The 15,992-nt window shown below is 36.4% G+C and overlaps 1 protein-coding gene across 1 annotated transcript in view; it reads right to left on the reverse strand.

Moving 5' to 3' along the window:
• Positions 1-15,992, reverse strand: part of Smp_130280 (cell polarity protein) — a gene marked incomplete at its 5' end in the record, with an annotated part of 121,213 nt that overhangs the window by 59,328 nt on the left and 45,893 nt on the right. Inside the window, 6 exons of the mRNA XM_018799811.1 lie at positions 1,614-1,789; positions 4,500-4,730; positions 6,607-6,702; positions 8,280-8,436; positions 11,057-11,184; positions 13,271-14,416. Of these exons, the coding sequence (XP_018651563.1) occupies positions 1,614-1,789; positions 4,500-4,730; positions 6,607-6,702; positions 8,280-8,436; positions 11,057-11,184; positions 13,271-14,416 (1,934 nt within the window). The remainder of the gene's footprint in view (positions 1-1,613; positions 1,790-4,499; positions 4,731-6,606; positions 6,703-8,279; positions 8,437-11,056; positions 11,185-13,270; positions 14,417-15,992) is intronic.

Consider the following 15,992-nt stretch of genomic DNA (forward strand, 5'->3'; position numbering starts at 1 on the left):
GGACAGCCGTTTCGTCCCATTGTGGGACTCTTCAGCAGTGCGCATCCACGATCCCGCCTCGCGGGATTCGAACACAGGACCTACCAGTTTCACGCCAGAGCACTTAACCGATAGACCACTGAGCCGACATCTCACGGTGTTAGACAGGATTGTGGATTCGCACTTTCATTGAGGAGTCTCACAATGGGACGAAACGGCCGTCCAGTACTTCCAGGTTTTCCATAGTGGTCTAGCTTCAATTGACTCATGATCTCAACTATATTAAATCTAATTCTTAAGCCTTATGTTCAACTGTAAATCTTAATGCTAATTACTCACACTAATATGTAACTCTCATTTTAACGCTAGTAAGTAGGTGGATATTCCAAGGTCATCTTAACGTTGCTCAGAGGTCGTCTCACCGGTTCTTGGTTATCAATAATTTTCTAGTTGATTATAAAGTTGGTGCCAAAATTGATTATGTAACAGTTTTTTTATACGTTCAATAAAAAATGCAGATCCATCAATCAGGTCGGTACTACTAATAATAACAATAATGATCTATTTTTAACCCAGAATGTAAACCATATTGAACTAATCAAATTAATTTCATAAATTGACATAAACTATTACAGGTAACTTCTGACAACTATTAATGAACTAATATTATATACATATATATTCATATTATATAACTGGTCACCAACTAGATTATGTATACCTATATTCCTCTTCTGATAAGCTCCATTTTCACATATAGATTACTATTAGTATATGATTTACTGTTCTTAAGTTATGTTCAGTTTATGGATTATCGTCTCCCATGTTCACAGTCACTTTTTGACTTGGTTCATTTAACGGCCAAACAGCCCTCATCATACCATAAAATAGGAAATAAGGCGAGACTATAATTTATGGATGAACCAATCAGGTATAAGATAAATAGGTCTCGGATTTCGGCGTGAAATTCACTCATCCATTTGGTTAATTAGAGTTTTGGCATTATAGCTTATCTCAGTTCGTGATGAAAACCTTCAATCTAATCCCTAACTTTAACCATCAACTTTAAATCATAATTCTAATTCCTTACACTGGTTTATCACCCTCATTCGGTCCAAGTTATTAGGTAAACACTCTCAAGGCCAGTCTAGCGTCTCTCAAAGGTGATCCATAAATTAGAGTCTTACCCCAAAACTGTATTTTATCGAACGAATGGGTGAATTTCGCGCAAAAATTTGAGATCTGTTTATCCAGTACCTGATTGGTTCATCCATAAATTATAGCCTCACCTTATTTCCTATTTTGTGATGTGATGCGGTCTGTTTAGCTGGTATATAAACCAAGTATGTTTGAAATAAATGATTCACATAGTGAGAGCTGTTATTGACGTTCTGGACTCAACTGGAAAGGCTAGGAGGATAAAGGATAACTAAGGACACTAGACTGTTCATACCGGTCAATACGTCATTAGTTTGGCACAATGCCAAGATTGTAAAAGTGGTATTCCAATTGATGAATAAGTTATGTGATAATTAGCCCGGCTTAAAGTCACAACACTTTCAAAATTAAATTGAAATGACCTTTTGTAAATAAACAAAAAATATATATATAGATTTCAGTAATATATTACTTACCAAATAAACTTCATAATATGAACCATCGGTTTGTACAACACGTACAATTGGACCATCATTATACCATGTTTGAAAAGCAACTCTTAATTGATCACGATTTGTTCGATTTAATGGTTGAATTTGATAAATTACATAAGCTCCATTATCTGGTAACTGTGGCATAAAACCACGAGATTCTAGAAAAGATTTGGAATTTTTTGACGTTGAAAAAAAGGAAAGTGTCAAATGTTTCATAAATCAATACTGAAGTAAGGTTGAGTGATCAACTATGTCAGTCGGTTAGTCAATCAGTAGTGTGTAACGTAGAACCTGAAACATCAGCACTTATTCAAGTTACTACACTACAGTAGTACAGTAAGATAAAATTGTTGAGACGAGTCCCAGATTAGTAAAATTGGTAGCAGTATTAATAGTGATAGGGAAGTTCAGGTGTGGAAATAAAAGTGTATAAAGAGACTTCGGGATATAGAAAAGATAAAAAATCAATTCACCTATGCTATTGGTCTGTTACTACGTCTTGGTTTTGGCGTCCCTTGGTTTCTTTCATCCAACTTTTACATCAAACAACATTGCTCATCGAGGTAGACAGTAGTTGGGCATACGTAACACATGCCCCGAAATTCACAATCATATCGATTAATTAGTCATTCTTACCTAGTTTCCTATGACCAACCATAACACTTTGCAGTCTCAAAAAACATCAGTGGTATTGGAAGATAATTTCCTGATATCCTGAGTTGCTTGAACACAGAAATGTAAACCATTGAACTCCAACTAAGCTGAATTAAGGTAAAAGTCTCGACGCAAGACCTGAGGGTTTTAGGTTCGATCCCTTGTAGGGTCGTGAATACTCACTTGAAAATTTCCATTCTAGGACAAGGAAGCTGTCTACTACTTTCTAGATTTTGGTGATTCTCTAATCAACCTGTGACAATAAACTTCAAATATTCATTTGGTTAAAACATTTATGATCAATAATTGGTGTTAGTATATTTGTTACAGCTACGAAACATGACAGCTAAGGAAAAATGATGTGCATAGTGTTATATCTAGAGCTTTGATTCTTACTATGCTGCGTACTACTAGACTACTTGAACGATCGAACCCGCAAAGTTGCAAGAGAGAAGATAGAAGATTAGTAAGTAGGAATGTTATTCCTCAAAACAGTGTCAAAATAAAGTACAGAAATCTCATGTATTTATAGTTTTTGACTGAGAGTAAATCATCATTTCAAACAACCAATAGGCACATAGGGGGTCATTCTTATCCATCTAATGGGGAAGCTACACGTCGACATTTTAGAATATTCCCCTAGCAGTGATTGGATGGAATGTCTTCGGCTCTTTCTGGGCTCCTTGAAGGCTTCCTAGAGTTTACCAACGAGCCATCCTTACACATAGTTCGGTGATATCTAAACATGACTACTTTCGATTTATGAAAATATCTACTTCAAAGTTGTCCATTAAATGACTGTAGGTCAATATTATATTTGATTGTGTGTTATCTCATTAGTTAGAACAAGCTGTTTTCTTTTAAATGTCATTAGTTCAGTTGTATAGTCCAGTCTAGTAGAGTTAAACCCTCTGAACTAGGTTGCTTTTTATTCGTGAAGATCTCATTGTCCTTCTGGACAACACCATCAGCACAAACTTCAGATAGAAATAAACTGTGGGAAATGACAGCTTGTTCTGGCGACTTTAAGTTTGATTGGTTGTTAATAACCCCTACTCTATTATTCTCTATGTATTTGTTTTGATAGAACGAAGGTAAACAATAACCAATCAAAGTTAAGGTTGATAGAATACACATTTAGTCATACGTGGAGCACTTCACAGAGCTCATTTCTATCTGACGTTTTCACTGATGATAATGTCCAGAAGGACAATCAAATAGATTACTCAGATCAGAGGGCGTAGAGCCGCGAAATCTTCCATCTTTAGTTGCAGGTCTTCTTCATAGTCTCGAATGGGATTAGAAACCAAATGTCTTATATGTCCAAGTTTGACATTCTCTGATCAAAGGTTCCGGATTGTGTTGAAAGTCATCAGTAACTTATGAAAATAAAATCTCTTACACATTTATAGACTGACTTCCTAGGATAACTAGTTGGTGAAGCGTTAAGTACGTAAAGACTGACGGAATCGAATAGTAAAGCACGGAAACTCACTAATTTTGGTATGTCAGAACGAAGATTAAAGGAACGGTATTGTAATTATTACTTACTTACTTACTTACGCCTGCTACCCCTCGTCGAGGAGCATAGGCCGCTCACCAGCATTCTCCATCCAACTCCGTCCTGAGCCTTCCTTGTAATTATTATTATATAGTTATTCAGTAACTAGATCATCATGTCTATGTATTCCAATTTCATCACTTACTAACTACTTATACACGATTTACTATTCTTAAGTTGTTGCCCATTTACTATTTAGCCTCATCTATTCACTGACACTTTTGTCTTGATCATGTTTAATTGTGATTTCCCATTTCGTGTTGTGGTGCGGTTCGGTATTTCTGTATGTAAACTCAGTCTGTTCGAAATATAAACATACAGTAGAGACTGGTTATTGACTTTTGGATTCAGAGAAGGGTATAGAAAGAAGCTTGCGGATTACAGAGTATTGGGAACTTAACTGTGTTGGCTCAAGCTCAGAAATGCTGATAGGCCAAGTCAGAAACACCAAGCTATTGAGTAAATAACAGACCAAATTAGAATCAGGATTCTGACTGAAGACTTATCACTTGATATTGGACCATGGTCACAAGGCATAACAAAAATTTCCCTCATACACTAACACAAAGTGGTGGAATTCATGCAGTAATCAAAAAGTCATGCATACTTCTATAACCGTTGTTGGAAAAGTAAGATGGAAAAACAACACTCACGTCTTTCACATCTTGCTCCATTATATGCTGTATATCGACAATCACATTTCCGTTGATAATTTTCAGCATAACATCGACCACCATTTGAACAATAATCAGATATACATTCAGGTTGTGGTCTTGGTGGATGTATTTGAAAACCTGGTGTTGGTACAATTGTCACTGTACCAGTTGATGTAACTATACGTGCATTTAAATCATCAATTGGATATCTTCCATTCCAATGTAATCCTTAAGTTCATAAATTCAAAAAACCCATCTAATTATTCAGAAGAAGACTTAAACTATATTCGGTATAACTTCAAAAGGAAACTGATGTCTGTGTCTGCTGAAAGTAAATTTTGACTGACCATTCAGCATGAACTGACAGACATTAAACTTATAGACCAAGTCCTGAATGCGAGATCGTGGATGCGCACCGCCACTGACGAGTCCCATACTAGAACGAGATGGCTGTCCAGTGCTTACAGGTTTTCAATGGTAGTCTAGCTTAGATCGACTAATGATTTCTTTTCCTGTTATTGATTTTTACTCTTCACTCACCGAATGTAGAATGGTTTGTAAATGTGTTAGATAAATTATCATCTAGTCTACATTTTGGTTCTATAATATTTGGTCACGAATCATGTATCTGCCATAATTGTGATCCCAGTTTGTGTATAACCCATTACTTATCAAGTATCCAATCTGGTAGTAACGAAATCTTGATCCCCAATTTTATTATCGAATTAGAGCAGCATATCGCAGCCGTCGTATCACATGCACCAACGAATGTCACGGTTATTAATATTTGTTAGTCTGTCTTGGGGAGACCCAAAGTATTTCTCAAGAAAAGCCCAAAGGGACCCTAAAAACGCTTAGCATTCAACAGAAGTTTCTCAGAAACATCTAGAAAGTATAGAGTCACGTGTCACACTTTTGATCGGATGATTAAATATCCTGATACTATGTTTAGTAAGGTTTCGAAACTTTCCAGAAGCCCAAGGCCATCTGGAATGCTATGAATATCCTCTATTTTCTTTGCACAAACTGACCTTAGAGAAAAGTATTCCTTCCACATTTCGCACCTTTTCTCTCATGTTCAAGTTGCAGTGTAGATTTAGCCTGGGATTATTAGAATAGCTTAGGAAGCTGATTCAAGCGTTCAATCAGAGGATTTACTATCCTCAGTCATGTTGATTGATGCAGACTAACTGGTTGTGAATGCCCTGATAATCGTAATCAATGGGTGAAGACTTTAGGTGAAATGGCTTAGAATCATTGATAAGGCTACAGATGCACTCACTCTTTATACTCTGCTAGATCTTGAGCTTCAATAGTTTTTCATATCTACATTTTTACTTTCTCTTTTCAAAACATATTCCTAATGTCAAGTCTTTCCTAAATTGGTTCGGTCGTGGAGAAATTCAAACACTTCACTTCTACCTGAAGTTTGTTCTGATGATGTCATTAAGAATAACGATGATAGCTCCAAGAAAAAAAAGAAGCACAGAGAAAAAAAACCTCATCAAAATCGTCCACCCGAGTTACAAATCTTCTCCTTTATCTCAAAATGCTTATAAATTATGTATTTCAATGAGGTTAACTAGATGTTGGAATTTTGTTGTAGTAAGTCAGTAGTAGTAGGTGGTGGTAAGTGGTGTTAGATCTACGAGTACAGTTGTTGTTTTTCAGTCGCCCACATCGTCAAATGATACTTCTTGAGAGACCTGGGAAGGAAACTGAACTAATGATGGTATTGACGACATGGAACCATGACCACAGCGTACAGAGACAATGTTTGTGTCTGATCACAGTTTCTTTAAGTAGTTTTGGAAGTGTTAAACCCGTACTTCTAGTATGTTACTGTCCGCGATAAGAATCCGTGATGTATTACCCGTAAGAGGTATTACTTTTAGAATCAATCGTTTCTGACCTCCTTTTGATGTAGGACTGAAGAATCGCTCCAAATGCTGGTTGTATAAGGGAAACAACTCCCGTACCGATCTGATTAGCATGATGGAACCCCTAAAAGACCGGTGTTCCAGGTAATGTAGCTCGACTGGGTCATCACGACAGAACATTGACAACAGGGAGAAAGATAAACAAATCAGCCTTAGCAACCTACCTCCAATTACTCCACGAAATATATCAGATTTTTTCTCATCTACAGCTAAATGTATAGCATTGTAAATGAGACTATTGTCATATGGATTAACTAAATCTATAAAATAAAAAAAGGGAAAGGATAGTTTATCATTAAGTGAGAACAGATAAGTTAAAAAGTATAAAACAGATTGATTGTATAAGGATGGTTCGTTGGCAAACTCAAGGAAGCCTCAAGAAGCCAAGAAAGAGCCGAAGATATTCCATCCAATCACCGCTAGAGGAACATTCTAGAATGTCGACGTGTAGCTTCCCCATTGGGTGAATAAGAAAGATCCCCTATGTGCCTATCGGCTGTCCGAAATGATGATTTACTTACAGCCAAAAACTATAAATACATGTAATTTTCTTGTGTTGGGAATTACATTCCTACATACAAGTCTTATGTTTTCTCTCTTGAGACGTTGAGAGTCCGATCGTTCAAGTAGTCTAGTAGTACGTGGCATAGCAAGAATCTAAATCTCTAAATTTCACAGATTGTTTGAATTTTCCTATTAATGTTTAGCACTGAAATTAATCTATCTCTATTTGGCAATATGTACATCTTATAAAGATTACCCATTGTACAAGCTAATGGCTAACTGAATGCAGTAGGGGTGTTTGAAGCGAATGATACTAGATTCGATTCCTAGAGTTAATATCAATTCTGAGATGAAACCTGTATATAGCTGACGAGTCCCAAATAAGATGAAACATATGTCTTGGATTCTACTACTAGACACCATCTATCTCTGTTTATAGTCTATCAGTAAGTTTTAATCATAAGACTAGTTTCAATTTAGATCAATATTATGAATCAAAGAGTATTGAGAAGCTGTTTCATCCTAGTACGAAACTGCTTATTTACAATTCTGAGAGACTTCAAATTGAGTACTTTATGTTCAGATCACTGACTTATCATCTAATTGTTAACATTGCTAACTTCAGTCAATTTGTAATGTTGAGCGCCCATCACTGGAGGGTGTCTCAGTCTTACACTCAACATAGTGGCCTCTTAGCCTATTTCTCTATATTACTCAAGAATACGTAAATACATTATACCTGATAGCTTCAAAACATAGTTATTGAAGGTGAGCAAGGATTGGCTGATGAGTAATTTTCAATCTCACCCTTAATCTCGATCTTAGTACTATGAATACATTTCTGTTGATCAAATTGTAATATAACTCTTAGTTCAAGTGACTTATCATCTCAGGAAGTATGCTAGTTGACACTCATCAGTAAGACTTACAGTTCAAATCCGTGTCAGCCAGTGTTACATTGAAAGATGTGTTGACATCGTTCTTAACAATCAACAATAGAGATTTTCTAAAGCAGAGATGGATGATGGCTACCAGTGGAATCCAAAACGTGAGCTGGTCAGCTTGATTAACCTTCGTCCTAGAGTTGGTATTAACTCTTGGAATAGAACTCAGTACCATCTGTGTTATCCACTTAGCGTCCTTGATCCCACTGCTAGCCATCATCCATCTCTTTTTACAATCCTTGTGACTTAATAATGATATTGAGACAGTCCACAACAGTCGTAAACGTCAATAAGAAAATCCAAACAATCAGAATATAGAATGAATAGAGACTTTTAGTTCTAGATTTTGGTTAACCATTATTGATTATCAATATTATTCACTCATATACCTTGTAATGATAATCTTAATACTTCACCATCTTGTGTAACAATCATTGTTCGTCCTTTACGTTCAATATTTATAATATGATAATTTCCATCATTTGAACGCATACCAAAATCATGTGTAATTTTACCACCTGTATCCACAATGACACGACCATCACGCTATAAAATAGAAAAGTTAAACAAATCAGAAATAGACTTGGAGAATCGGACTGTTTAATAATAATAATAATGATAATATGGTAAGCAAAGATGGATAGTGGCTAGCAGTGGAATCTAGGACGTGCGTTTCGTCCTATTTGGGACTCGTCAGCTGGATGTACCTACATCTAATAGTTGATGTTCACTCTGGGACTCGAGCCCAGTAACTTTCGCTTCAAACGCCATCCCAGAGTGAACATCAACTCTGAGATGCAGGTACATCCAGCTGACGAGTCCCAAATAGGACAAAACGCGCGCCAAACTGGATTCCACTGCTAGCCACTATCCATCTCTGCTTACCATGCCTGTGAATTAAGGCTATATCGAGGCAATACGCACAATATGCACATATGCCAATTAGAGACTGATCAGTCGCAGTTCTAGCACATCAATGGGAAGATTCAAACAAACAATACTAAGTGAATTTAATGATAATATGTTTTATAGAGATTCATCCTTACCGTTGCTGATATGAAGAAACTCGAGTGATAACCCTCTGATGGATTAAATGCGTCGTGAGCGAATTTCTCCGAGATGTTTAGATGGTTAGTGGTTATTAGGGAGGTGGGTTTCGTTTTGTGCAGAACTCACCAACTAGATGAGCCTGGATCCCAGTATTAATAATTATCACATTGATGAATGAATTCGATAATCTTCATTCCGAACAATAAGCTGTTATTTAGCAAGCTATTAAATCCTGATAGATATAGACTTGTACAATGGACCCAAATCTGATTTGTAAAGTTTTGCATTTTCACACTTTCTATGTTAAGAACTACTATTGATTAGTCACTTTTCAAAGGACTGCTTCAGTATGACTAGATTCATTAGCTCAGTGTCTAGCACGATAGCATTTAAAGGGAAACGTACAGAGCTCGAGTCTCAGTTCGATGATTGTTTTTACTGAGATATAGTGACATTCAACTAATAAATCCGGCGTAGCAGAACAAAACAAGGACTGATAAGGACTCTAGTATGCTCTTACGGTTTTATGAGTCATTGATCCAGTCAACACGTCACTGTTCTCTAACCGGCGGTGTCATTACGTCATATACTGATAGGGCACAAGCCCACAGGTTATAACAAACATACTCATAAACTGACCAGTTACAATTATAAGATGAAGGATCTAGAAAAAACCCTGAGTTATTCACAGTTCGACTGATACTCTTTCACATTGAGATATTTTAAAAAATCCACTGTCAATCACCTAACATTGAAACATTGAGTACCTATTATCGAGCTACAATTTCTCCTTAGATTTCAGTAAGAAACTTTGCACCTATTAAAATGCTCAGCTTAATAGTTCATGTGTTCGCGCACGAGACCAAAGTTCCTGGGTTCGAATCCCGCAAGCAGGATATGGATACGCACTGCCACTGAGGAGCCCCATACTAAAACGTAACGGCCATCCAGCGATTCCAGTCTTTCAATGGTGGTTTAGCATCAATCAATTCATGATCTCAATCAAATACTTAATAATTTCCCCAACCCTATACCATCTTTACTATGGTCAGCTATAACACATCTTCTTAGTCTACTATTGTGTCAGTTACCAATTTCAATACGTCAAATATATCTTAACTACTTCAGTAGACGAGTTTCATTCTTATCAATTGACTTATAATTTTCCCCTAACATTACCATCATTGATCACTTGGTGATTCTATAATTAATGGAAACTATTGAGAAGGAATCAATAAATCAATATTTGTAACCGACATATGACATTTCTCTTAACTGGAAATCAATTTTCTCGAATATAACAATAGTAAGAATGACTGCCCAATATACTCAAAACTGATAGACAGACGGAAATCTAAACTAGATCATAGGCTTAACCATATTGATTACTTTCTTATCCATGTCGATTGATTATTGATTATTGACCCTATCAGGTTTCCTGAAATACATGAAGATATTGACATATATGATTGTATAACTCATTATAGAAATGATCATCTCATTCTATAAGGTATAAAGCCATTTTAATCTAACTGACTCGAGACTTTCTCAGTTGGAAGAATCTTTTTATTCTTGGTAAAGATTAAAACAAACATATAATTATTATCAGTATGATGTTTTGTGGAGATTGCAGAACTTTCAACAGTTGAATTCACGAATCATTCTAAGCTAGACCATCATTAAAAGCATGGAAGGAATGAACGGTTCTCTTTTCCTAATATGAAACTCGTCAGTGGGAGTGCTCATTTATGATCCCGAACGCAGAACTCGAAGGTATGATCTTCTGACTCATACTCGAACGATTAACACTTAGACTACTGAATCGTTATTCAACAGTGTTAATGTCTAAATCCAATCGATTCATGATCTTGTGCAATCCTTTATTCATTATTTAAGGTGGATTACTGTCTCCAGGTGGGTTCGAGTCCTTCATTTGCGATTGTGGAGGTGTACTGGCACTGATGAGTTCCATACTAGGACGAGAGAACCGCTCATTGCTTCCAGGTTTTCAATGGTGGTCTAGCTTAGATTGACTTACGAATTCAACCATTAAAAAAATTATATAACTTACTAATTTAATAGCCCAATATTTTCCATCTGTTGTTAAAAATGTAACTAATGTACCAGAATTCATATAAGTTTTAAAACCAAATGTAACATTATCATCAATAGTACGTATAGATGGTATTAAATTATAAATAAGATAACCATCTCTTTCATATCCAATATGAATACCATGAGCACCTATAATGTGTAATTTAGAAAAAGAAGAAGAAAACAAAAGAAGAAAATTAGTAGGTGTCTGATGAAGAGCATGGTTTCGGAGAAAGATAAAGAAGATTCAATAGAAGAAAGACTAGTTCACTATAAACTACACGAATGCTCTAAACGAAGAAAGCGGTTTACGTGGAGAGGTTTGATCCACAAGTTATTAAAGGAATAAGAAGAGATTCAGTCTTATTGTAGTGAGTGATCAAAATGGGTTCGAACCCAAAGGCCGTGATAAGGATGATGATGGGATGTGTTCTTTCTCCTTCTTCAAATCCAATCATAAAGCGATGCGTATATAGCTATTACCAGTAAAGTCCTACACACTGACTTCTCTCAGCAGGAATGTTGTTTAGGAGATTGAGAAAATAAAAAGCGGATATCAGACAATCAAACTGTGTTGCTGGGTATGAAGTTATTCATCTATAGGAATTGGAAAACTCTGATTCCAAAGCAATACTGCACAAGAACTTCAAGATCCTGAGGTAACAAATGGCAAATGAACCTATTGTTGGTCACCGGCTTTCATAGGACTTCATCTCCTGATGCCGCTCCACTGCTTTATGAATTAGACCTCCGGTGTCAAAGGCTTAGGAAATCGCCACCTCCCAAAAAACCACTTGTTTCGGTGAAGGTACCTGAAAAGTATCCAACCTTAGATAAAAATTTATTGATTTGTGTGGAGCATATGTATTCTGATGCCCCTTTGTATCAATATCTGTGTGTTTAAATAAATAATAATAATTATGTACTCCACTCGTTAGGAAAGAACTGGAAAGGATTGCCCAGAATACGGTTGGATGGAGAATGCAGGTGTGCGGCCTATGCTCCTCCACGAGGGGTAACAGGCGTAAGTAAGTAAGTAACTCCACTCGTTCCCTCAAAATCCCGTATTCAGTAAGAACATTATTCATTGGTTTATATTTCCAAGTTTGATTGATCTGTTGAGTGATAAGTGAATCAACGGCTAAGTTCAAACCAGGTTGACTCCACAAGTCATAGAATTTTACCTGGAAGTTTAAGAGATAAGTCTTAAAGCTAATCACTAATAAGAATATGAAGTCGTTTTCGTGCATACAATGTCTAAAATGACGCTCTTAGATGAGTTGAAAAGAAAGAGCTGAAACGTACAGAACTACCACAACCATCATCAAAAAAGCACACGTAGTTACAAATAATTGTCTACGCAAGGTACTCAATGTTCGTTAGACTGATATACCATCAGCAACAGCCTACTGTTGGAGAGAACAATCCAACTTCCAGATGAAGCGGAAATTAGGAAAAACACATTGTAAGTGGATAGGACACACACTGAGGAATTCATCAAACTGCATCACTAGACAAGCACTAACTTGGAATCATGAAGCTAAACGGAAAAGAGGAAGGCCAAAGAACATAATGCGTTGGGAATTGTAAGCAGACATGAAAAGGATGAATAGACACTGGAAACAACTGGAATGGTTTCCCTAGTACAGAGTTGGATTGGGAATGCTAATTGGTGGTGTATGCTCCTTCACGAATGGTAACAGCCGTAAGTAAGCACGTTGTCAAGAGATTTTCATAAAGCATATCATAACAAAGTCTTAAGTTATATATCCTAATTGTTTTGTACATCAAACCAAGACAAATATGGTAAGTACCATAACTACCATTAAAAAGATACATAGGTATTAATAAACAGTTGACTACGTAAAATAATCCATATCCATTGGATGTTTATCATCAACAACAACATACTGTGGTAGAGAACAAACCATCTTTCAGTTGAAGAAGAGATTAAGAAAAGATGCTGAAGGTAGATAGGATATACACTACGGAAATCTTGAAACCGGATTACATGCCAAGCCCTAACAGGAACTCTCTAAAATAAACGAAAAGATGTAGACCCAAGAACATATTGCATCGGGAATTGTAGGCAGATATCTAAAGAATGAATGGCACTTGACAACAACTGGAAAGAAGAGCCCAGAACAGAGTAGTTTTGAGGATCCTGATCAGCGCCCTATGCAACACAAAGGCCAACAAACATAAGTAAAGTAAGTATTTCAGTATAATCACTTACTGGAATCACATTGCGGTCCAGTTCTTGCTGTCATTGAACAATCACATCGATAAACATTTCCAGGTAGAACTGAACAAATACCACCATTATTACAATAATTTGGTGGACATGTTATAGGCTCTGTACATGTTCGTCCGCGATATCCTGTCCCAGTACAATCACATACATAACTACCACTTTTCACTGAACAAACACCATTATTTTGACAATAACCAATTGGACATGTTTCAGGTATTTCGCATTGTGTACCTTTATAATCGGTGCCTAAACAATCACACTTCGGTATACCCCTATTCATGGTACATCGTCCACCATGTAAACAATAATCTGGTGGGCATAATTTTCTCATTTCACATTGTTCCCCTTCAAAATTCACTGGACACGTACAATGTGGCCGATGGTCTGGACCAGGATAACATGTACCACCATTCATACAATAATTAGATGGACATACTTCAATTTCACATCGTGGTCCTCTATAGCCTGGATAACAATCACATGTAGGATTTCTTTGACGCACAACACAAATACCATGTCCAGTACAATAATTTGGCGGACATAATGGTATATTACATGTAGGACCAGCATAATTAGTTCTGGAACAGTCACATGTTGGACGATCATCAGGACCTACTTTACATTCACCATAATTTTCACAATAATTAACAGGACATATACGAGTTTCACAACGTGCTCCAGTATAACCAGTTCCACGACAATTACATACTGGTTGTTGTGTACGTGGATCTACTGTACATACACCTCCATAGCCACAATACCCTGGAGTACAAATTGATTCAAGACATCTTGGTCCAGTGAAACCAGTTCCTTTACAATCACAAGCAGCAACTGAACCCATCATATAACATCGTCCATTATTATGACAATATGTTCCACTACTACATGGACTAATTTCACACATTGTTCCAGTATAACCTGTACTAGAACAATCACATACTGGTTGACCATTAACTATTTTACATCGTCCATTATTTTTACAGTAACCTGGTGGACATTCAGTTATTGGATTTGCACATCTAGGTCCTTCATGACCAGTTCCAGTGCATATACATTGAACTTCACTATCAGATATTTGTCGACATGTTCCACCATGATGACAATAAGATGGTGTGCAACGTTTTAAATCTGTAAATAAAGATTTAAAAAAACGGAAAACGAAATTATACAACTAAAAATTGATTGATCACTGGGTGGTGATCAGTGTCATGCGTGTCAAGTCCGTCTTAGTGCTGATCGAATGCTATCGATCAAGTTACAATGTGGCCACCAGTCTAGGTGGCCAACACTGCGTGCACTATATATTGAGATAAAACGGTGGTTGGAGGTGGTCAACAGGAAACTCTGGACCCGGGTTTCGTGCTATTTGGCATTCGTCAGCAAGGTGTACCTGTAATCTTGAGGGAACTGGTGCTCCCTGACGGATTCGATCTTGTGTCACTCAGCTTCAAAGTCAGAGACGTTGCCACTGAGCTATTCGGGCTGCGATCGACCTCCTGTAGGACTGAGATGTAATGACCATTGATTGATCACTGGGTGGTGATCAATGTCATGCGTGTCAAGTCCTTCTTAGTGCTGATCGAATGTTACAACTAATAGTCATAAACTTTTACCAATAAGTCGATGATATTCATCTGTCACTTAATGGTCTATGCCCAATCAAGAGTGTTCTAGCTGGATTTGGAGAAGATATCACTAGAGATATCATCCATTTAGTGTTTCTAAAAAAGAAATGGTCTTTTTATGGTTCTAAATTTAATATTGATGAAAGTGTACTACTTATAAGTAGCTTAAATTTTGTAAGAAAACTTTGTGACTTTTCATATACTCCTAAATGTAATCGTACAAATATATAATCGACTACTTGATTTCATCAATCTATTAGTACTCAAATGGGTCACTGACGTCATCATAACCAACAGATAACTTTATGATTCTTTCTTTTGTTTGTACAGTCTTGGATTCATTCTGTGATTGTTAATATTAAACTGATTAGAGATATCGACAATGTTTCTGAGAATGAATTTTAAAATGTAAATTTATGAAAAAGATAAACTTCAGAATGACTCTACAGATTCGCTTTGGAAGAATTCTCTTAATCTTCAACTATGGAATGTGTAGCGTATATTCAAATGCTGGTCAATTCAATTACGAAGAAAACGACTACTTTATCAGGAATCAGATCGTAATACTGAAGAGTTTCAAAAGTAGATTTATATTTTTAGTGTAGATAATGTATTCATTTGTGTAGTCCTCGATTATTGATTATTTAAGTCGATTTACAATAGCTTAAACGCTATCACTTGTCTTATATAACTTTATTTAAGTATGCTTTGCTCTATTGATGTGTCTAACTTCATAGATGAGATACTCTAGAAGTTCAAATCCTAAACAAAGACTCATCTAAAGATTTAAGTGAAGTTTTGTTCTCTGACATGGACGGTTATACCGTGGACCTTTCATTGTTCTTCTGAACAACATTATCAACCTAAACTTCAGGTAGAAGTGAAGTATTCGAATTTCTCCGCATATCATTCCCACCTTGTCCTGTAAACTTCAACCTTGATTAATTATCATTGACCGTTTGATCTTATCTAAAGAACTGTCCTATTATCATAAAATATGTGTAAGTCAGTTAAAAATCTGAAGTCATGAGATATCTGTGACATTTAACATGTCTGTATCTATGGAAGAAAAAAGGCTG

This window comes from Schistosoma mansoni, chromosome 3, assembly GCF_000237925.1.
Source record: "Schistosoma mansoni strain Puerto Rico chromosome 3, complete genome".
Lineage (NCBI taxonomy): Eukaryota > Metazoa > Platyhelminthes > Trematoda > Strigeidida > Schistosomatidae > Schistosoma > Schistosoma mansoni.